Consider the following 24,469-nt stretch of genomic DNA (forward strand, 5'->3'; position numbering starts at 1 on the left):
TTACTGAATTCATTGATCAATTATAGTAGTGTTTTTTTTTTAAGATTTATTTATTTGAGATAAAGGGGGAGGGGTGGAGAGAGAGGGAGAAAGAACTTCCAAGCAGACTCTGTGCTGAGCATGGAGCCCAATGTGGGGCTCGATCTCAGGACCCCGAGATCACGACCTAAGCCAATACCAGTCAGACACTTAACCACCCAGATGCCCCAGTTCTAGTAGTTTCTTGGTGGAGTCTAAAAGGTTTTCTTTATATAGTGTCATCTGCAAATACTGAATTTTACTTTTTCTTACAAATTTGGTTGCCTTTAATTCCCTTTTTGTTGTCTGATTGCTATGGCTAGGACTTCAGCACTAGGTTGAATAAAAGTGGTGAGAGTGGACATCCTTGTCTTATTCCTCATCTAAAGGGAAAAGCTCTGAGTTTGTAAATGATGTTAGCTGTGAATTTTTCATAAGTGGCTTTTATTATGTTGAGGTATATTCCTTCCAAACCTACTTTTTTGAGGATTTTTATTATGAATGGATGTTGTACTTTGTCAAATGCTTTTTCTGCATCTGTTGAAATGATCATATGGTTTTTATCCTTTCTCTTGGTGGAGTGATGTATAGTGATTACCTTTTGATCTGTAAGGCAAAAGTTACTATAAAACTAGTACCTGTGGTCTGGTGAACAGAGTGGAAGTAAAGTAAGATTAATTCCTCACAGTATTGGTTGTTCACCGTAACTTTTGCAGGAGTAACCATTCCCTAGTCTTTGTTAACCTTTGTCTGATTGCTGAAAAATGAAAAATTCATAATTACTCCTATTTCCCTCACTTAGACAAACTGTCTTCCCTTTTCAGTACTTACTTAGGAGCTTAGTTTGAGAGGAAGGAAGCACGTCCTACAGACAGTCGGAGAAATCAGGGTTGCATATGATGAATTGAAGTCAAGTGATTTCTGTCAAAGGCCACAGACAGGGAGGAATGAAATCACAACCTTTGCTCTGTGTCTTCCGGGTGATTATGTCCTAGGACAGCTGACTCTTCCTGCACACATGCAGCTACATTTTAGAGTGAAGGCTGTTATTTAAATTCCTATTCAGCTTCAGGCTGAGCACTTTAAATACTCAATTAACTAATCCACTCCAAATAAGGGACACCTCGATGTAGTCAGTAGTTGAGAAAAACACTTTACCAACAGATTGTACTTAACTCTGAGATTCCAGTTTCCAGAATAAAGGTTTAATGTCGGTTCTCTCTGTACTTTTGTAACCAGTGTAAACTGAGGGAGCCCCCAGCACACTCAGCCCACAGCAAAACAGGTAATATGAAGGCCACTGAAGGTACGAATATTTGAGGTGCTTTAAGATGCATATTGGAGAGCCTTTCTTTCTGAAGGTGGTTGGCAAAGGGTTAATAAAGGGAGATTAGCAAAGGAAAATAATGTTTCTTCATCTGTATTCCTCAGTCACAGAGAAAGCGTACATTTTTAAAGCAACTTAGCTTAATTTTTATGTGAGAGCAAAATTACATATAATGTAAGGCACAGATCTTAAGTGTACCATTTGATGAGTTTTGATAAATGTGTACATCTATAAAACCAGCACTGCAGGCAAGATACAGAACGTATTCATCACCCCAGAATGTTCCCTCATGCCTCCTTCCATTCTGTCTCCATCCTCTCATAGGCAATCATTGTTCTGATTTCTATCACCATAGATGAATTTTACCTGTTCTTGAGCTACATAAAAATGAAATCCTGTAGTATAAACATTTTGTTGTGTCTGGCTTCCTTCCTATTCTTGAGATTCATCCATGGTGCTGCCTATATCAGGATTTTTAAAATCACAGAATAATATTCTGCTTTATAACTATAGCATAATTGATCTGTTTTCCTGATAATGGACATGTGAGTCATTTCCAGTTTTGGACTGATATGAATACTGCCAGAAATACACAAGCCCATCATTTCTTCTAAGCAGTAGACATATTCCCATAAGTCGTTCATAATTTTCTCTTATTCGTTTAACATCTGTAGGATTTGCAGTAACATCTCTCTTTTAATTGTTAATATTACTCATGTATTTTCTGTTTTTCATGATCATTCTTGCTAGAGGTTATACATGTTATTCATCTTTTCAAGGAACCAGCTTTGGCTTTATTAATTTGTCTCTCAGGATTAAATCAGAGAAGTAGAACACTTGGAGAGGATGTGTGTGGGTATGTGTGTGTGCAAGTATATGCACACCCTACTGTGTATATTAAGGGATTTGTTAAAGGGCTTTGACCTTACACAATAATGGGAGCTTGTTTAACAGTTTCTCTAAGTCTTTGTGTCTGACCCTGGAGCTTGAAATCCACAGGCCAGGCAGCCAAGTAGCGAGGGTAAGTAAGAACCTGCTAGAACCCACAAGTATCAACTGGAGCCCAAGCCAACAGAGTGACACCCTTGTGTTTTTATTTTTTGCCTCTGACCTTGGGTTGTGGATGTTCTACAGAAGATGAGGCCCTTGCCTTGAAATGAAAGAGATTTGGGCGGAAGTAAATCATCACTAGTCCACCTCCTAGATACACCTCTCCCCTCCCTAAAAAAATCTGTGAATAGTAAAAGTGACCAAAGGACTCTATAGGAAAGCGTTTGACAAACTTTTTGTGTAAGTGACCAGGTAGTAAATATTATAGCTTTGTGGACCAGTGATCTCTGTGGCAGGTGTTGAACTCTGCCATTTTAGTGCAGAAGCAGCTGTAGATGATGCATAAATGAATGGCATGGCTGTATTTCAGTAAAGTTTATACAAAAATAAGCAGTGGGCTGGGTTTGGCCTCTGTACTGTAGCTTTTACATGTTCTAGAGATTTCGATAGACTTTTTCAGTTTATCACAGTCTACCTAGGGTTAATATTCCAGTTTATGCTTAATCCCATTAATCCTATATCCTTTGTACTATTATTAAATATTTTACATCTACAAATGTTTTAAACCTCATTATACCCTATTATGACTTTCACATTAGTCAATTGATAAATTAAGAGAAGGAAAAAATGATAGTCTTTTATATTTACCCCCATATTAACATTCATGATGCTTTTCATTCCTTTCTCCAGTTATAAATTTCTGTTTGAAGACGTTTCCCTTACAACAAGGAGGACTTTTTTGTTTCTTGCCATGCAGGACTGCTTGCTGGTGGTGAATTCTCTCATTTACTTATCTGAAAATGGCATTTTGGGGGGCTGGCATTTTTCGAGGGCAAGGATAGAGACTGGTGGTAGAAAACTCTAGTTCTTTAGCAGTAATGTTCTTTGAAGACTTCAGAAACACTGTTTCTTTGTTGATTTTTTTTTTTTTTGTCCTTCATCTTTTTCTGATGAGAAGTCAAGTGACATTTCTGTCTTTGTACCCTTTCATGTAATATGTCTCATTTTTCTCTGGCTGCTTTCAACATTTTATCTTTGGCTTTTAGCAGTGTGATGCTGAGAAATTTAATTGTTTTTGTCTTTATATTGCTTGTGGTTCACTGAGATACTGGATCTGAAGTTAATGTTTCTCACCACATTTGGAAAATGACCGTTATTTAAATATTTTTCTTCCTCATTTTCTCTCTTTTCTACCTCTGAACATATGTTTAAACAGTTTAAGCTACATGATGTTGTCCCACCCTGCTCACTTTTTCTCCTCAATCTTGTGTGGTTTTCAGATTGAATAATACCTGTTTTTTTGAGTTTATTGATCCTTCTTTTGCATCTCCAATTTGTAGTTAATTCCATTCTATGCATTTTTCACTTTAGATAATGATCTTTTTCAATTCTGAAATTTCTTTTTTAAAAAGAAAAAGGTGTTCCTTTCTTTGTCTTTAGTCCTACTTTAAGTAGGACTTAGCTGCTTTAGTTTGTCAATTGCCACATTATTATCGTCTTGGGATATATTTTTTGTTTACTGCTTTTCTTGACTTTGGTTCACATTCTCCTTCCCTATGCCTGTGTAATTCTTTATTATATATTGGACGTGATAATGATATGTTGTAGAGTGTCCATGTTCTGTTCTCTTCCTCTGAGAAGTGTTGATTTTTGTTCTAGCCAGCAGTTAAATTACTGACTTACTACCTTGAACTTACCAAGGCTTGATAAGGTCAGGTTTGTTGAGTGTGTCTGTTTCACTTTTTGTCCTAGTCCTAGGAAGTATTAAGTCCTGAGGCTGATGGGAGGACTTTCTGGGGTTTCAGTGGAAGACCTGAAATGTAACCAAACCTCTCTGCATTGTTAGCATTTAAATCCAGACTCCCCTGCAATGAACAGCAGCTCAATCTTTGTATACCTTTAGAACTTTAGGGGGTCATGCAAGGATTGCAGGGTAGTCTATGTGCAGATTTTAGGGCTCCTTTTTGGTTCCTTCTTTTTGGGGAATATCCTATCTCAATTTCTAGCTACCTGGTTGCCCAAACTTAATCCCAAAGCATAGCCTTTTGCTTACCTTCTAGTTAGCTCCCACCACCCAAAGAGTCCTCCTCATGGGCAAAACCATATAAATGTGGATCTTATCCAGTGCAGTGCAGTTCACTTGTTTTAAGCATCAAATTCCTTTGACTGCCTTCTTTTATTCCTTCTCTTCATTGTCTTGTTCTAAGTATTATCTGTACAAAGATTATGCCAGTAGGAGCTTCTCTGTCATTGCCAATATAGAAGTTCTCAGTTTTTTTAATAACAAATCCCAAATTAAATTGATCATATAGTTCTTGCCTAAGTTAAGCAGTTGAACAGTCTGCCCTGGCCAGCAAACCGTTTGAGGTATTTCCTTTCACTGCTCTGACACTCCCCCGCCCCTGGGTATTTATGCCAGCTCTTTCTTGCTTTAAAGACAATAAACACCATTTCTAGGTTGGTAAGGAGAGTGTGCTCTCCCCTCTGCCCTGGACACCATGGCAGGGAGCAAGTGAGTGAGTGAAGTTTGTTTTGGATACTGGCCTGGTGGGATAGGCCTTCTGAAGGAGATCTCCAGGTAGTAATCCTACCAGCAGAGGATGAGAACCTTCCAAGGACTGATGTAAAAACTAATTCCAGTCTAGGAACAGACTACTTCCTGAAACAACTGCCCAGTAGTTTCAAAACCTATGTGTTTCATACTAAAAGGAAGCTGCAGTCACGTATTTACTAGGCTTTTCTATTGAGTAGATGAATAGCATTTCAGAGTAACACAACATTTAAGAATAAGTACATTGCTCTCTCAATTTCATAAGCTAGGTATCAGTGTCCAAATTTACATGGTCTTCACACCAGGCAGATTTCCTTTCCACAGGAAGAAAAACCTGCTAGGGGCGAGGAAAGTTAAAAGGAATCAAGTTAGAAGACAGCCTGGTTTTTGAGATACATCTCTAGCCAAGCAGGCATCCAGTAGGCATAGCCTGTAGGTTTCATGCCAGTGGGCTAATGGATTTCATGCAACTTTGAATAAATCAAATGAGACCCCAAAATTAAGCAGCTCTCAAGCTCTCAATCTGTCTTCAGACTTAAACCAAAGGGTTTGATGTACCTGTTTGTGTTCTCAGTATTCTGGGACTTTAGCTTCTTTTTTTTTTTTATTGAGTTTTGATTTCTTTTTCCAGCACCAAAAGCTTATTATCAGGGTGTCATCTTAATTCTAAATTAACTTAAAATTTATTTTTCCATGCTAAATTGGGAGAAGCAGGGCTATAACCAAGTCACCAAAAAAAAAAAAAAAAAAAAAAGCAAGTAAATCTTGGTTTGTATGAGGGAGTGAAAACAAACATTTACCTTGATCTCCTATTAAAAGAATAATCAAAATACTTCATTGTTGCCTGTAGATATCTTGGGTGGCCAATTAGAATCTCTGTCTTTTACTAGCAGCTGCATAAAGGCTTGTGACAGGCGCTTCGAGAAAGGGGCATTGTGTGATGTGAAAATAACACACCTATCTATCTTTGACAGTTTGTACAATTCAAATAGCCTAGCCCATCTCCCACAGTAACTGTGTATTTCTGTCCTCCTTTAGTTTCAGCAAAGAAACACACACACACACACACGCACACTGTGTATATGTTTCTCTAGTTTCCTAACAACATCCAAACTCCAAGCACCTTTGGCAATTTGAGAGAAATAGTCAGAAATGTGTGTGCTTAAGTCAACTGCTGTAGAAGAAGAATGGAATCACCTGTGGGGATGAAGAGAGGGGTGAGTGCTCCACCTCCCAGGGGCAAGCTGCTATTCCTGGAGATGGGAGCATTAGGTTTCTTTTCCTCTCCCAGTAAACCCCGTGTGAGAGGAAGACAAGGGAAGAAAGGCTGTGCCCTACCCTGTTTATTGGAAAAAGAATAGGTGTAAAAATGGGCATAGACACCCAACTTGAGAATTTGATACAGTTTTTCAAGTGTAATCTTGAATTTTTAATGACTGCCACCAACTTCCCAGTGTATTTTCTTAAACATAAATTGACAACTGAGGATGCATCAAAAGCTGTCAATACTGTCTTATTTTGAAAAATATTATATATAGAAACTTTTTTTCTGGGAATATGACACCAGTGTTTTCTTTTTTCTTTCTTTTGTTTTTGTTGTATAAAAAACTAGCATTTTATACAACAGTTTAGTGACTATTAATGCCCATTTATTATAATATTATAACTGTGTGTGTGTGTGTGTATATATATATATATATATATATATATATATATATAAAACCCATGTGTGATATTCAATGTCCCTTATATCATTACTTAAAATGCTGAAGAAGATTTTTGTTGCAGGAGAAATGAAAGCAGAAATTAAGTATAAACTTACAGAATATGGCATTTACATAGAGATGAATACATGTAGATTTATGCGTAAAAAGAACTCTGATTATCCAAATCATATTGCAAACTCAGTTTTATTTTCTAATCTCAGAGCTATTAGAATATATAATATATGCTGTTGTGCTATTTATTTAAAAAGACTTGAACTTTTTTCCTTCCATAAATCTAAAGCATTTTAGTCGCTGACTGTATCTCACACCCCCCCAAACATTGTGACATAAAATGAATCCAAGACGGGCAACACAGACACAAAACCTATACAGACAGTAGGACAAGTATACATATTGAGCAAAACAGACGAGTTGTGCAAATGAGAGCTAGCACGGAATATTTCAGTGTGCTGGAGGCAGTCTCTCTTTCTCATGACTTTCTTGCCGTCAGCATTCCACTTTCGACTTTGAAGGTCACTCTGAGGGTTATATGAAGCCGTTGATGAACACCTGGTGCAGAAATGATAAGCCAGATGTAGGAGGTTTTGTTGACTGTGTTTATTGCCTGAGGAAACATAGACACAGGATGGTTTAGCCACTTGGCCAGGTTGTCCAGCTGGTCAGTGGCAGAGGGGTAATCTCTGCTGAGGTCTCTTAGATGACCCTTCCTGCCCTGCCCTTTACTGTACAAAGTCTGTACTCACCTTTTTCTACCGTGGACACAGCTAGGGCTGGGTGTGGTCAAAACCTTGAAAAAAGCAGTGCACCAAAGTGCTGCTCTTTCTTGGAATGCTTTACTGTGCCACCTCTAGTTGCTTCATGGTGAGAGGGCATCCAGCATGGTGGCCAGGAGGAGAGATAGCCTTTTGTGGGAGGATTGATCTACTATTTGAAGATGAGAGAGGACAGATTTTTATAGCTTTATAACTTTAGCACCTGATGTACCATCCTCTTGGAAAGACATGTGAAAGTTTGCAAAGGATTTATCACTTACTTACAAACTAGGCGCCAGTGAAAGTTTAATTAAATGGAAATGGCATTTTCAGGGGCAAATTAAGAAAGACATTAGAAGCCACTATCAACAAAAAGAAGGGGTGGAACACTGCCGACTATATTTATAGACTGTGTTGGATAGTATCTCGAGCTTTCTGACCAGCGAAAAACACATTTTGACTCCTTGATGTCTTACTTTAGGTATCAACTTTATTCATGAAGCCTTTCTGCAGTAGCATCTTTTAAAGTGCATTTGGTCAAATTTTTATCTTTCAACTGTGGCTGGCTAATGCCTTTTTTTTGTTGTTGTTGTTGTTTTTGGATTTCACATTTTTCAGCCTGTGACTTCTCTGCTCAGAGGCTCTCAGTTATTTTCCCACGCCATTCTACCCAGCTACACAAGTGTGTGTAGCCACCTTAGCTGGAATTCACGACTTTGTAGTATGACGTGTAGTATAACCTTTCCAACCTTATTTCTTACCCAAGTCTTCTGCTTTGGCCACCTGGGCCCCCCTCTGCTCTCTGTACCCTCACAGACAGTGATGATTGATTGGTTACACTTAGCCACTGGAGGTGGACTTGCTTTCTCAGTAGAACACTCTGGGAGTTGCAGTAGAAGATAAAAAACCTGTTTTCCATTTCTGACCTTTCCTTGTGTTCCATGTCCCTACCTTATTTTAACATTTGCTGTTGACTGGTTCCTCACTGCGGTTGCCCATTTAGAATGACCCGAGGTGAGGGGAGCAGAAAAAAGGGCAGTGGCTGAATCACTGGCCAGACCATTTAAATCAGAATCTTGGGAGGGTGGGGTACCTTTTTAAAAGCTCTCCAAGTGATTTTGATGTGCAGAGAGAGGCAAGGAGGGCCAATTTGTTCTGTGACCTTGGCCAAGTTACTTAATCTTTCTGGGCCCCAGTGTCTTCTATGAAATGGGGGATAATGTGCATTGTCTGGGGTTCCTGGGAGGAGGATGTGTGAGATAATGCATGGGCATGAATGACAGGAGGGTGTAGTTGGTGCTGTGTCTGTGTTGGCTATTGCTTTTCTTGTTCTTCTGTGTGCTTAGCTCTCAAACCCCCTCCTGGGTATTCCTGCTTGTCCTTTAATGCCAACTGAAATCCCACTTGTTCTGATAACTTCAGATACAAACTAAGCTGCTGTAACAAAGAGACCCAAGAGGAGTCTCATTGTGCTCAAGGGAGTGCTCGAAGGAGACAGGGTGGTGTGTCCTTGACTCAATAAACCCAGTAGCAAGCAATCCAGGCCTGCCCCAAGGTTCAAGATTCTCGATTCCCCGTGTGGCTGGGCCATGGCACATCCATCTACCAGGCCACAGGAAGAGGGTCAGAACTACAGATGCAGCCAGGCAGATTGTCCTGAAGTTGGAGCCTGCCTGTCATTTCCTCTCTCATCTCCTTGGCCTGAGCATAGTCCCAATGGACGGCACGAGAGGCCCCAACAGGGTGGCCAAGTGTTCCACTCCAGATTGTCACAGTGGTGTGAAGGGCGACAAGATCTGGGAGGTCCTGGCAGATGGGCTGAGAAGTACCGCTTCCTCCTCTCCTTGCCTGCGCATCCGTGGGCTGTGTTGCTGGAACTTACTCTGTGTTGCACCGCGTGTTAACTACTCTTCCTGGCGTGCAAGTGTGCAAGCTTTAGTTAACGTTCTACACTCCCACAAGGTAAAGGTGGCTTTGTGGCCCTCTGTGTACTGCTGAGGGAGGAACTAAAAGCATTACAGACGTTTGTATATGTGCAGGATTTTGTTGAATGAACCAGTAGCAGGCTTTATTTTTGTCTGTGTGGTTTTTTGGAATAGCTTTATTGAGAAATAATCCACATGTCATACAGTTCACCCTTTTAAAGTGCACAGTTCAGTGGCTTTGAATATATTCACGGGCTGGTGCAACCACATCCCCACAGTCAATTTTAGAACATTTTTATCACCTCAGAAAGAGATCCTGTTAATTTTCATCCCCCTGCTCCCAGCCTCTCCTTCCCCCGGCCCCAGGCCACCGCTCATCTACTTCTCATCTCCTTCTCTCTCTAGATCTGCCTCTTCTCGATGTTTCATATATATGAAACTATATAGTTTGCCATCTTTGGCAACTGCTTTCTTTCACTTAGTTTAATGTTTCTAAGGTTCATCCATGTTGTAGCATGAATCAATATGTCATTCCTTTTTTGTGGCTGAGTAATATTCAGTCACATGGATATGACACATTTCATCTATCCATTGATTAGTTGATGAATGTTTGGGTTTTGCCCCCACTCTGGGCTCTTGTGAATCATGTGACTGTGAACATTTGTATATAATTTGTGTGGACAGATCCTTTTCATTTCTCTGGGTTGTATACCTGGGAGCAGGATTGCTGGGTCAGACGGTAACTCTATTTTTAACTTTCTAAGGAACTTATAGACCGTTTTCCAAAGTAGCCACACCATTTTCGATGCCCACTTGCTAGTGTTTGAGGGTTCTGATGTCTGCACATCCTTGCCAACACTTGTTTCTATCTGAACTTTTGATGATGGCTCTTTCCCTGGAGGTGATATTGATGTGGTATCTCACTGTGGTTTTGATTTGTGTTTCCCTGATGGCTACCGATGGTAAGCTTTCTTTTTCTAGTGAGTGGCAGGTTTTCTGCCTACTGTGCATATGTGCTCCTAGGTGTGTGATAACCACCTTCTTTTGCCTGAACATTCCTAGGAACCTGACATGTTTTTATCTAGAGGAATTCCTGGGGGGTTATCAGAATGTAGGTTGTGTGTGTGTGTGTGTGTGTGTGTGTGTGTGTGTGTGTGAGTGAGAGAGAGAGAGAGAGAGAGAGAGAGACAGAGAGAGATTCTTATAGACTCTGCCTCTCATACTGAAAATCTTTTAAAAATTTATTTATTTATTTGAGAGAGAGCATAAACAGGAGGAACAGCAGAGGGAGAGAGAGAAGCAGGCTCCCCACGGAACAGGGAACCCCACGTGGAGCTCTATCCCAGGACCTTGAGATCATGACCTGAGCAGAAGGCAGATGCTTAACTGACTGAGCCATCCAGGCACCCCTCATACTGAAAATCTTAAGGCTAGTTCCCCTTTATAATTCTGGTTCACCAAGAACAGAGAAAACCTTATTAATGCTGACTTAAAAGCTTTATTTGGCAGATAATCCTGCTAAAAAAAAAAGAGAGAGAAAGAGGGCATGACAAAGGGAAGCATAAATAATCTAGGGTTATTTGCGTGATACTGTGTTTCCTTAGTCCTTACAACTTCATTCTTTTTACATATTGGTTCCATTCTTGAAAAGTACATGGAGAAACTGTACTTTGAATACGATTTTTTCATTGACTTCTGGTATGTCCAGAGTATTTGTACATGGGTAATATTGTAGCTTCAGGTACTTAGCAAGTCCACAAAGTCCTTGGAGCTGTAGAGGGAGTGAGAATTTGTCATTTTATCCTTCAGAATGGACTCTTGAGATTACCCATGCAGAACTTGAAGGTGGTGGTGATGGTAGTAGTGTGTTTTTTTTTTTTATTAAGATTTGATGTATGTATGTATGTAAGAGCGAGAGAGAGCAGGGGGAGGAGCAGAAGAAGAAGGATAAGCAGACTCCCTGTTGAGTGCAGAGCCCAGTGTGGGGCTGGTTCCCATGACCCCTGCGATCACAACATGAGCCAAAAGTTGGATGAGTTGGATGCACAACCAACTGAGCCACCCACGGCACCCCAGTGGTGTGCATTTTAATACCTACAAAGAGTGTGGTGGAAATCATCTTGGCTAGAAGACAGAGGCCTGGGTTGAACGTGCAGAATGCCTTGTATATGGGAGATACTTAATGAATTTTCATTTTCACCAGTGAATGAATAGAGCATTTCATTTCTGTAAACCTTGATTTTATGAATCAGAAGAAGTCAACCCTGCTAACAGGGCTTCACAAATCCCTTGCAACCTTAAACATTTTTCATACAGTGATTGTATTTCTAGCTTCCTAGGTTAAAAAACAAAATACAAACAATTCTTTTCAAGGTGCCCAGTATCTATCCCCGGGGATCTGTGAGGGAGTTGAACTTGTTACCCATCGTTGGTCCCCGCTCCTTTTGGTGGGCAGAGAGCTTCCTGTTCCTCTGAACCCTGGGACTGAAACAACACAGTTATAGAAATTAAATCACTGTTTTTTATAATGCAAATGTAAAATGGCCCTAAATGAATATTTGCCAAGCTGAGAATGACTGGTGAGGTCATTTTTAATGGGAGATTATATTTCACCATGGCTGATTTCTGTCCGATTTATTGCTATTAACTCCTGAAGCCAGGCCAGCTGATGGAAGTGCTGGCAGGAGCTTCGTCTCCAGCATCCAGTGTCCAGGCCGAGTGCAGAGATGGAGTTGGTTCCCACCTGGCGCAGAACAGCTGGACCAGCGGCACGTACACGTGGGTGCTCTGCAGGGGCCATCTGACAACGGGGCCTTCTTGCTCTTATCAGATGTTCTGAGAGAAATGCTCCCTTGTCCTGCACACAAAATACAATCACTGGAGACCCTTTATCTTTTGAGAGGAAATACGTGTGGGGTGCCTTCGGGTGGAATTGAACCCTCCTTGTTCATGATGATGGTCATCTAAGCTGCTGGCGAAGGAACTGGACCAGGAGACTGACCTTATTCTGTCCCCTAAACCTTCCTGGAGTGGGCAGGTGGTCATGTTGAGGTTTCTGAAATATTATTTTTTTAAACCTACTTACTATTTTTTTTTCTATTCTATTTTTCTTTCTTTCTTTTCTCTCTCCCTCCCTGTGAAGTCACTATGAGGGAATCATCCTTTACCTGTCAGATGCATGTTCAGTTTTAGGTACAGCGTGAACAGTAGTGTTCTACAAGTGTGTTCCACACTTGAAAAGAAGGGCCATTTCCAACACTAGTCCTCTTTGCTATAATTCATCCACGGAAAAGTGAGCCTTGACAGAGGAAGCTCCTTGCTAGGGTCAGCTTTCACTTTGAAATAACGATCTTCTGTGTGGAGCCATATGAACACCTCTTCATCTCTCTCTCTCTCTCCTGCTCTCCCCTCCACCTCATTCTCATTGCCCAGAATCCAGGGACTCAGGTTTCTTACAGGCAGTGCTACCTAGAAGCATTGATACAGTAGGGATTAAGGATGGCACCTGGCTACAGCCTACCCTCCCTTTTAAATTTCTAGATCTCTTTTGTGCAACAGGAAGGAATAGTTATCATTAACTTTAAATCCGTTAGTATAGGTGGGTGTTTCCTGAGGCTGCAGTTAACAGTTGATGATGTTTTAAAAAACACACAGGACAGCCTCTCCGTGTAGGTATGTTGAAGTGGGTGGCTCAAACATAAAGATATCTCTGTACGGTACCCAGTGGATCTTGTATTTGACTTAAAATACATCAAGACACTTCACATAGGACACTTTCAGATCCTATATCACAAAACCACAGCCAGTCCTTTTAAATGCCAGTAAGGTGTGAACACCAGTAACTCACTTGGGGATAGGCCACGTGCCCTCCCTGCATCAGAAAGGAATCTTCTTTCCCTGCCACCCCTTCCTGCCATTTTTCCTGGTGTCAGATGCAAATCCCCTGCAGCTCTGTTGATGTGTAATCCAGAACTTTGAATCCTGGTGCAGTGATACTGAATGAGGATCACCTACCCCCAGTCTTCTGTACTACTTTCTCCCCTCTTCCTTCCCCTGGAACTTGAGGTTTTCACCCCTTTGTAATATTTGCTCATTTATTTGCTTAAAAGAATACTCTGGAGCTGGCAATGTGGCAGGTGCCGTGTTGGGTGCTGGGCCACAGCACGGAGGGGGCCGTCCTGCCTCCCAGGGGGCTCCACTAATGTGTGTCTAGCTCTGCTGTGTGAGATCCCTTCTCCCCCCATGCCGGGATGAGCTCCGTGAGGGCACAGATTGTGTCTTGTTGCAGGGATACAGCCTTGACATTTCAGCACATGGCAGGCAGCACATTCTTGGTGACTGTGGGCTGAGTTGCAAGGTAGATGCTGAGGACTTTAGAATTTCTCCTTTCTAAGCTGTAAGATGAGTTAACTGCCTTCCTTTGCAGGAGAGTGTGGTTAATATGAAACGTGATCATGTATGTGTCCGCCCCTTAGAAAGGCAGGTAATATTTCAGGAGAAGTTATCACCCACCTTCGTTTCCCGCTCCACCTCTGTCTGTTCTCATGGTCTCTGAGCCCGTCTGTACCACTGGCTTCTGTCCTCCCTGCTCTGTCCTTCCTTCCTCAGAGGTGGGGGAAGCATGAGTAAAAATTCTCTGGGTGTCTAGTTCCATATCCGTTTGTCTCTGTCGCTTCCAAATATTTATTGAAAACACCACTGTCTTTCTCAGCATGTTCTGCTACTGCATGTGTGCAACAGCATGCCCGTTGCATGCAACATGTGTGCATATATGGGGACTGGCCCCTCGGGGAGAACCTGACTCCACACCCGCGTTGTGTGTGCTCATGAGCTCTCTTGTCGCTTCTGTTCCTCCTGCACGTGTGTTCTTTCTGAGTCATAAGCATCTTTGATCATAAGAAAAGTGGTCTCTTAGGTTAAAACCGATATTCGAGCCCCTGCTGACTTTGTGGGTCCAGGTGACTGGTCCATAAAACAACAGAATGTTCTTACCCAGGTGTCTGCCCTCTGTGTTATACCTGGCTGACAATGCCGTAGAATCAGTGCAGAGATGAAGTTTTTTGGTGAAAAACACAACTTGGGCTGGTTCGGGAGGGTGGGAGATGAAACTAAATTCTCTCTTTTTTTTTTTTAATAAATTTATTTTTTATTGGTGTTCAATTTGCCAGCATACAGAATAACACCCAGTGCTCATCCCATCAAGTGCCCCCCTCAGTGCCCATCACCCAGTCACCCCCACCCCCTGCCCTCCTCCCCTTCCACCACCCCTAGTTTCATTTCCCAGAGTTAGGAGTCTTTCATGTTCTGTCTCTCTTTCTGATATTTCCCACTTATTTTTTCTCCTTTCCTCTATATTCCCTTTCACTATTTTTTATATTCCCCAAATGAATGAGACCATATAATGTTTGTCCTCCGATTGACTAATTCTGAACAGCAGGAAGTGCTGAGCTTCTTTGCTCATGCTAACATCTCTCCCACCCGCCCACCAACCTTTGTACTTTCACCATTCCAAAAAAAAAAAAAAAAAAGATATTGGTAGAACTTCAGGTGAATGAATGGCAAGGAGAAGCTTCTAGTAACAATATGTAGCAGAACTTGGTCACCTTTTGAAGGGGCTTAATGTACAGCAAGCTAGGTCTCCCCTCAAAAGGAGTAACATTAACCTTTATTGACCTGAATATTATTTTTTAACCCACCGTAGATTGAAGGGTCTTCTTCAGGTAGCAAATTAGTCTATGTACACAGACTAATGAAGACATTATTTAGTGAGTTTCCATCATTCTGATGGCAAGAAAATGGGGAGCTGCCCTCTGAGATGTGCGGAAACTCCTCCGGAACTGGGAGGGTCATGCTCAGTTTACTGGTGGCAGGTTACTGGTGGTCAGATTCAGGGAGCAGCTCACCCCGCCCTGGAAAGGCCGGCACTTCCTATTTCCCCCTTTCACAGATCCCTCCTACCCTAGAGCCTTAAGTGTTTCAACTCCACTTCTGGACATCATTGTTTACTCCTCACTGTGTGACAACTGAATGGAGAGAAAATTTGTCATAAATTAATGGAATTGCAGAGAGAACCCTGTTGGGTTAGCTGACAGACTGCCAGGTGGAAGAGAAGGAAAAACCCTGGTCAAGCCCAGATCTCTGTGCTCAGTCTAGTTCTCTCGGAGCTGGAGAGTCCATCAGGGGAGTTGGAGCGGGACTTACTTATTTTTTCTGTGAGCCAGGACTTACTGAGTGCCTGGCGATGGGGCGGGGAGATGGAATGTTCCTGCAACATCCTCACATCCCAGAGCGAGAGATGAGCCATGTGGAGGAGAGAATGGGATTGCTCACTGCCCTGGGAGAAATGGGAGCAGGAAGGCAGCACTAAATCCTAACTAAATGCTGGTTTGGCATTGGTAAGGAAGGATTAGGCCTATTTCTTCCAGAGGCAAATCTTGAACTGGGTTTTTAAGAGGGTTGTTAACCAGGTGGGCACAGGGTAGGGGCAGAGGAATGCCTGCAGGTGTCCTCCAAAAAGCCATTTTAACAGGTCTTTGCAGAAACTACGATCCTCATCTTGAGACTCTCTTAGTATAGCAGAATGGGGGAGGGGAGGCGTCTGTTTTTGTAAATAAAGTTTTATTAGGACACAGCCATGTCTATTCATTCTCTTTTATATGTGGTTGCTTTCCTACTACAACCCAGAGTGGCATAGTTGTGGCAGAGACAGTGTGTGTGCCCTGCCAAGCCTCAGATATTTACTCTCTGGTCCTTTGCAGAAAAGGTTTGCCAACCCTTGGCATAACACATTGTTATTCCTTGAAAGTCTTTATGAAAAGGCCCCACACTGTCAGCAACCAGGCTTTAATGGCAGGCCTTCATGGACTTACTGGTTTATTTTACCACCCACTGATTTCTCTTCACCCCACACCACCACACTCCAACTCTGTAGTCTCTAATTCCCATAAATTCTGGCTCTGAATGTCTGGAAATAGAATAGTGCTTGTAGTATGTGAAGGAATGGGGGCATATCTCCCTAAGCATTGCCTTAAATGCCTGATTACCCCGACCCCCAGCTGTCTCAGACCCTACTTATGTTCTTGGAACCTGTGTGCTGATTATTTGCTTGGTAAATGTTGCCACGCAAAAACAGAAACAAAAACAGGCTCAGCAGTCATTGAAAAGCATCTCTGTTTTTTTAGTGAAGCATCTGTAAGTGTGTTCTGGAGTTCACTGTCCCCTTCAAGTGTGAGAGAAGGGGCAGGGGTGCTCTGGGGAGATCCACTGCGTCAAGCCTGTATTCATTTCAAAAACATGGAGAATGCATTTCCAGAAGACCTGTGCTTTCAAAATACTGCTCCCTTAGATATACTGAGTGTAAGTTGTGTGGAATTACATAGCAAATGCCAACTTTTTTTTTTAAAGGTTTTATTTATTTATTCGTGAGACACAGAGAGAGAGAGAGAGAGAGAGAGAGAGAGAGTGAGAGGCAGAGACATAGGCAGAGGGAGAAGCAGGCTCCATGCAGGAGCCTGATGTGGGACTCGATCTCGGGACTCCAGGATCACGCCCTGGGCCCAAGGCAGGCGCTCAACCACTGAGCCACCCAGGGATCCCAAATACCAACTTTTTAAGCACCTACTATGGTCTATGAGCCTGCTGTTGGGAGTGCCAGACCAGGCTTTTTACGAATGTTAACTTGCCGAGTAAGAGCTGGATGAAACAGAGATGCACTTATTTCAGTTTTACAGACAGAGAAACAGAGGCTCTGACAAGCTAAGTATCTTCCATGTTAACTACTAAATGATACTGCCTGCAATCCGTGATAAGGAGGGTATAGATTTTATGCTCTAGTTATCCAAGTGGCGGGTAGAATGTTCATGAAAACGCTGAGAGGTGAAGAATCTGTTTCAGACTGACAGAAGAACTAATTTTCACGGACAGGTACAGTTTCTGGTTTAACCCCAGCAGCCACCAATGTCGTTGAAACACCACTGTCAAATGATGCTGTAGTTTGGGATCTAATTTCTCATTAGCACTTTGTATAGAAAACTGTTGGCAGTAAGTAATGGTGACATTTTCCAAGCATGCCTGGAAAATATTGTTGGTCCCCAAAGAGAAGCATGTAGGTTTAGAAGTTGTCCCAGATTCCAGCTGAAATGATCATTCCTAAACATAAGTCCTGAGCATAACTGTTCCCTTCTTGAAAGCATTCAGTTAAAAAAAAAAAAAAAAAAACATTCAGTGCTCCGCCGTGCACTTTGCTTAAAGAGTAAAAGTCTTGGGGCAGCCCCAGTGGCGCAGCGGTTTGGCATGGCCTTGGGCCTGGGGTGTGATCCTGGAGACCCGGGATCGAGTCCCACATCGGGCTCCCGGCATGGAGCCTGCTTCTCCCTCTCTCTCTGCCACACGTGTCTCTGCCCCCGCCCCGTGTGTGTGTGTGTGTGTGTGTGTGTGTGTGTGTGTCATGAATAAATAAATAAAATCTTAAAAAAAAAAGAGTAAAAGTCTTTATCAGGGCACTTGCTGGAGGCCTTTCCAGTTTGGGGCCTGCGTGATCTCCTGTCTGACCCCCCCCCCCCCCCCGCCCGGTACCTCCCACCTCTGCATCCCACTCAGCGTGTCCCTGCATTTGGAGCCTCCCCGGTTCCTTGGACACCATTTCTACCTTGCCCCTTTTGCCTGATGTACTCCTGCTTCATCTTCTCATCTTAGCTCACATGTCACTAGACCTAGGAAGCCTGCTTCAAGCCTAGAGACGGGAGTGGGTGTCTATTATACTGGTGTTCAGTGGTTTGCTTATTTTTCTGTTGTCCACTACTAAACAGTAAGCGCTTTGATGGCATTCTTTTTACTTTTGACTCTGTCATCAAAAGGAATAGGAATCCACTTGAGCTAAGTAATAGAAGGACATATTTGAAGCAGTAAAGAGATCTTCGCAGAAATTTAAGAACCAGGTCCAAAAGAAGCTGCACCTCGCAGACATGTGTGGTGGCTTTCTGCTTCTCTGCACACCGGTTCCGTTTGCCTGTCTTTAGCTGGCTGCTCAGCTCAAGCACATGTCCTGAAGCTGCTCCTGACCTCAATTTGTCTGCATAGCCTGGCACGGTGGTCCCTCCCAGTCCCGTGGCTTCATTTCCTGGTCTTGTTTGTCTGATTTCTTTTGCCCAGTTGCAAATTTCCATGCAAGCAATCTGGTTGGTGTTGCTCACCCTTCCAAGCTAGGCCACAGGCATCGTAGGTCTCTGGCCATCCAGCAGGCGGGCTGTCTTTGGGTCAGATCCTCACTGCAGACCGACTTGACCTGTGGCCAGCTGGAGGGGTTCCAGGGGTCCAAGCCTGGTTCCCAGCGTAGACTTCCTTTTTCTGTTTCTTTCCCTGCCCCTTGCTTGCAAGGATGTTAGGTTTGTGTTTCACAAACTTGATGGTATCCTCTGTTCTCTTTCATCTTTACAGATATCATTAATGGAGCTCAAGAAAAATGTGTATTGCCTCCTATGGATGGCTACCCCCACTGCGAGGGGAAAATCAAGGTAAGCCAGAAGTATTATCTGTCACTCCCCAGCCATACGATGGCAAGGAAGTCATTTAAGGGGTGCCTCCACCCTGCCAGTTTGGGGCTGTGGCCATGACAACTCGTGTCTGCTTATGCCAACTCCATGGGGTTAGTCAACAATGGCTCTAACTGGTCAGACAGAAAGAGCCCAGGCCGCTTCGGGCGCCTGCTGTGTCTTTGAAGCTGCCTTCCCCTGGCGTTCCCAGCCTCCAGCAGGTGATTCTTCAAGGGCCGTTGACAAGGGGCTGCCATTATGTAGGGTCCAGCTTCCCTCTCTCCCAGTCCCCCGGCCCCTGCCATGAGGTCTCCAGATTGTGATTTAAATGTCACATTAGCATTCGCTGCTGAGTAACCAGAGACACTTGGACACTCTTTCACTCTTAACATTTCTTTCTTTTCTTTTTTTTTTTTTTTTTTTTAATCCACTCTGTAGGGCCTGCCCTTAAGGAGACCATTCCCCTGCTCAGTAGTTTTCCGAGATAAGTCTCGGTTCCAATATATGATTAGGGTGGTGAGGCCCAACCCCGGAAACATCTGCATGGATCCTGTTTGGGACTCGTGCGTGCCAGGCGCAGGTTGCACACCTGCATCCACATTCTCTCTTCCAGGCCCTGTACCAGAGCTCGTGAAATGGTAGCTCTGTGGGGAGAAGGGGTTTTGCTGCAAGGGTCCCCTTAGGCAGTCGTTCTTCATAAAAGTCCCCTGGCCACTGCTTGTCCTGGGCTTTATGGTCTTGCAGCCTTGCTCTATCCCGAGCACCTCCGCTAAGGCCCATCTCAAGCCAGAGTCTCCCTGTGGATCATCTGGGAATGACACTGAACCCCAGGCCCCAGTCTGAGCCACGCGCCCCTCCTTGGCCTTCGTACCCCTGTGGGCTGCTCATCGATGTCCTTACCGGGTTCCTGTCATTTCAGTGGATGAAGGACATGTGGCGCTCGGATCCCTGCTACGCAGACTACGGAGTGGATGGGTCCACGTGCTCTTTTTTTATTTACCTCAGTGAGGTGAGTCACTTCTTTGGCTTTGGGGTGCGAGAAGATGTGGTTGATCAGTGTTGCAGCAAAGCCTGGAATCTGAAGAGTGAGAGGCGTGTGTTGTTTCTATGTAGCAGATATGTGGCTCCCTTCTTCATTACTTTCCCCTGTCCCTAAATAGGGCAATTTTTTTCTTTTTTTCCTTGAGGGGTAAAAAAAACAAGTGGATGGAGCTATTTATGTTTTCTTCCCCCGATTAAAAAAAAAAAAAGATCTAGTGAAATACATGTAACATAAAATTTGCCATCGTGACCATTAAGTGCACAGGTGAGTGGGAATCCACGACATTGGTGTTGCTCTACAACCCTCACCAGCATCCAACACCTGAACACTTCATCTTGCAAACCTGAGACTCTGCCCAGTAAACTGTGACTCCTCATTCCCCCACTTCCTCCAGCCCCTGAAAAAACAACCATTCTGATTTCTCTCCCTGATTTTGACTACTCTCACTATTTACATACGTATAATTTATACAGTATTTGCCTTTTGGTGACTGCCTTATTTCAGTTAGCATGATCCATCCATGTTTCAGCATGTGTCGGAATCCCCTTCCCTTTCAGGGCTCAGTAGTATTCCATCGTATTATCTACCACAGTTTGCTTATCCACTCACTGTTGATGGGACGCTTGGGTTGCTTCCATCTTGTGGCTATTGTGAATAATGCCTCTATGAACATAGATGTGCACAGAACTCTTTGAGGGCTTTCGGTTCCTTTGGTGCACCCGGAAGTGGAGTGGCTGAATCATATGGTAATTGTTTTTTTATTTTTCTGAGGAACCACCAAACTTCTCCAAAGTGATGGCTCCATTTTACCTTCCTACCAGCAACGCATAAGGGTTCTAGTTTCTCCACATCCTTGTCAACACTTGTTTTCTGTTTTGTCCTCGTAGCCCTGCCAACGGGTGCAAAATGCTATCTCATTGTGGTTTTGCTTTGCATTTTCTTAATGATCAGTGATATCAAGCATCTTTTTCTTTTCTTTTTTTTCAAGCATCTTTTTCATGTGTTTCTTGGCTGAGTTAGCTATTTGCTTATAAGCTGAGTTATTAACTTTTACTCTTTTTTAAAAAAAATCTTTTTAACTGAGCTTTATTTTCATTTCTATCCTGAAGTTTAAATAGCAGATTTTTTTTTTTAAGGGTAGCAGGACATTCTATAGGCCACATGGAATTAGCTTGTTATGTACTTTGATGATTTCTGTTTTACCTTGAAGAAAATTGAGGGCATGGGGTAGAGTTAAGACTATATAGGACAAGTACAGGGGAAGAACTGAATAGGGAATCAGAAGCTGGCTTTCCCTTTATGGACAAAAGCAGCCCTATGGGCTTGTGAAATGGGTGCTGGCTGATTTCAGAGAGTGTACACTTTGGTGTGCTGTTGCTGTTTGACCAATAGTTAATAACAGCTCCCTGGTGCTACCTTACAGGAAAGAGAATGTCTCCATTTTGAGGCTAATGACATACTTCTACCATAATTTTTCATGTGAGACTCAGGCGCCTCTCCTCTCTGTCAGAAGGTGACAGGACAGCTTTGGGGGATGGAGACCAAGCCAGTATTGCCACAGGGCATGCGGCCCCAAATTCTGTGGGGGCTTGTCCCTTTCTTTTACATTTATGTCTCTCTTCTTTTTAAGAGCCACTTACACTTTTTTTTTTTTTTTTTTTTTTTTTTTTTTTTTTTTTTTAGCATGGTTGCACCATGGCCACCCCATAGCCATCATGAGAGGCCTCAGAGCTAATGATAGTTAAAATATCTCTTGGAAATTCAAACCACAGGTTGTTGGGTGTGTGATGCTCCTTATTAGCAGGCTGCTGACAAATTAATTCTGTAGCATTTATGTGAGTGTGTTTTTGGCCGGGGTGGCCTGTGGCCCACCTTCTCATTTCCTTTTCCAGAAGAGTAAGCCCTGGGGCCCCGGGTGAACCTGCTGCTCTCCAGTGAGAAGTCAATTAGAAGCACCTTTCCTGCCCTGAGGAAAAGGTTCCTCATTCAGTTTAATTTTCAAAAGTTTCCTTCCCCTTTCCATTTGATAGAATTTAGCCAGAGTCCAACTGTGCTCCCTGATTGACAAGCTGGGCTAATTTCACGCCTTCTTGAGAGTTTGCATGTTGGCCTTACCGCTGAGGTACAGGTAGAGAGTTACATTCCACTCCAGCCTTCTCTCCGTCTCCCGAGCCAGAGCCAGGAAGGTGTGGGAGAACAATCCAGATGGGAAGGGACCGCGATTAGTTGTGACCTAGTTCCCTTCCTTTGAAGCTGCCGCCCAACCCCACTCACAGGGGAGGAAGGATGTAGCTAAGATGAGAACCCGGAGCCTCCGGTGAGTGTGAGACAGACGCGGCGGTGGAAGGGTCTGATGGATCACACGCTCTTACCACTGGAGCCAGGGGATTTCATTTCAGAACCTGTGACTATTTTTTCCTCTTTCCAAGGTGTGGTGCTTGCTTTGCCTTTTCCTTGGGCTCTTCTTTTTGTTAACCTAATGAATTCAGTTCAGTGGTCACTTACTGAACATCTGTTATATTCACTGGAAGTCACCAGTGGGTGAGAACCCCTTTTCTTGGCACCATGATGTGCACTCATGATGAGCCCTAATGGAAAAGGAAGGATGGAGGCAGGTAGCAGAGCCAGAACAGGGTAGAACAGTTTCCCTGCGGACAGAATTAGGAACTTCTTTTTTAGTTTATTTTTTAAAATTTTTAAAAAGATTTATTTATTCATGAGAGACAGAGAGAGAGAAAGAGAGAGAGGCAGATACACAGACGGAGGGAGAAGCAGGCTCCATGCAGGAAGCCCGATGTGGGACTTGATCTCGGGATTCCAGGACAACGCTCTGGGCAGAAGGCAGGCGCTCAACCACTGAGCCACCCAGGCGTCTCTCTTTTTTTAGTTTAAATCTGAAAATAAGCTTGAAACTCTGGCCTTTAAAAAAAATTGCATTTGGGGGCACCTGGTTGGCCCAGTCTGGTTAAGTGTCTACCTTCAGCTAAGGTCATGATCCCAGGACTCTATGTTGGGCTCCCTGGTCCACAAGGGATCTGCTTCCTCTCCTTCTCCCTCTCTCCACACCCCTCCACCCCCCCCCCCAACTCATGCCCTCTCTATCTCTCTCGCTTACTCTCTAAATAAAATATTTTTTAAAAAAATTTGCATTCTATCGCAGCATCTCAATAGGTATGCTGTAAGAGCTGGATGAAAATGTCACCACTGTGGCCTCTTGGATGGGAAGTACCACCTCAGAGACTCATCCCTGAGGTCACACTGTTGGTGATGCTTTCTAAACATTGTACTTGTGGACAAGTTACTTCCTTCTTGTTCTTCCTTTATAAAATAATAGTTTTAACTTTGTTTTTAAAGGATCCTGCTGTGAGGATTCCTGAGTCTATATGCTTAGAATAGAGCCTGGCGGATAAATGACACCCATTAAACACAATTGACACCTTTATGGTTTTTGATGTCACTATTTGAGGACCGTTATTTGATGTGGGACCGTGATTTTGTTTTACAATTAGAAGCAATTTCTGGTTCTAACTGTAATCTACTTTTGATTTCTGGTGGTGTACAGATGCAGCTGCTCTCCTTGACTTCTTTTCTCTGCTTTTGACACTTCTGTTTGCATTGGAACCATGAGCTGGATCTGTGGAGCAGCAGTGCATCCATGCCATTGTTAATTTGAAATTACCGGAGGCGATTTTTAAAAGCCAATTAATTTTCTGCTAGTATTTTTTAAGATCCTGGAGAGCATCTGTGTCTTCATAGTGCTGTTTTTGGTCTAGGTTTTTATTTTATTTTGTTTTGTTTCCCCCCTCTCGCTTTTTCTTAAAAACCTTCCTTCTTTTGTTACTTGATTTAATTGCATATCCTATGCCAGGTTTCTCTTGCCCCTGGGAAAACATCTAAGAGAGACATCTTCATCTGATTTGTTCAACTTGATCAACAGATAGGCCAGTCACTTTTATTCTTTTCTTAATCCTAATCAAAGAGCCAGTTCTGGTTTCCATCTTATATTGAACCTCAGGACTTAGAAGCAAGCAAACAAACAAACAAAAAGCCACAAAGTAACTCTGGTCAGTCACCAGTTGAATCCAGGGATTGAGATTTAGCCCAGTCCTAGGGGATGGCACTCTGCTTTCATTTGTCTTTCCCTCCATTGTCTCAGTGTGCCAACTTCCACTGAATTTCAGGGCTATGAGCTTCTGCTTGTGCCCTCAACCAACTTGCAGTCTACACGTCTTTCTTGGTAAATCCCAGAAATTGCAGCCAGCAGTATGATACCCAAGGATGCTCGCGGTATGTCTGACAGTAGACCCGGGACTGGATATGGTATGTGTCCAGGCATTGCCCCTGTTGGGTGGAAGACAGTAAGAGAAGAATGACACATTATTGAGCCCACCTATATGCCAAACACCTCAAATACACCGTCTCATTTACTGCCCCACCCATGCACCCCCATCTCTGAGTAATAGCCCCATCAAAGAGGCTCAGAGAAGTTAAGTGCTTAGTGCTTCTGTACTTTGCATTACTGTTGCCCCTTCATGTCAAAGAAAAAC

General features: G+C 43.1%; 1 protein-coding gene across 7 annotated transcripts in view; it reads left to right on the top strand.

Moving 5' to 3' along the window:
• The window catches only part of MGAT5 (alpha-1,6-mannosylglycoprotein 6-beta-N-acetylglucosaminyltransferase), a 338,877-nt gene that overhangs the window by 178,123 nt on the left and 136,285 nt on the right, over window positions 1-24,469 (top strand). For all 7 annotated transcript variants that reach the window (XM_038565049.1, XM_038565050.1, XM_038565053.1 and 4 more), the window contains 2 exons: window positions 18,786-18,862; window positions 19,800-19,889. In XM_038565049.1, the coding sequence (XP_038420977.1) occupies window positions 18,786-18,862; window positions 19,800-19,889 (167 nt within the window). The remainder of the gene's footprint in view (window positions 1-18,785; window positions 18,863-19,799; window positions 19,890-24,469) is intronic.

This window comes from Canis lupus, chromosome 19, assembly GCF_011100685.1.
Source record: "Canis lupus familiaris isolate Mischka breed German Shepherd chromosome 19, alternate assembly UU_Cfam_GSD_1.0, whole genome shotgun sequence".
In the NCBI taxonomy this organism is placed as follows: Eukaryota; Metazoa; Chordata; class Mammalia; order Carnivora; family Canidae; genus Canis; species Canis lupus.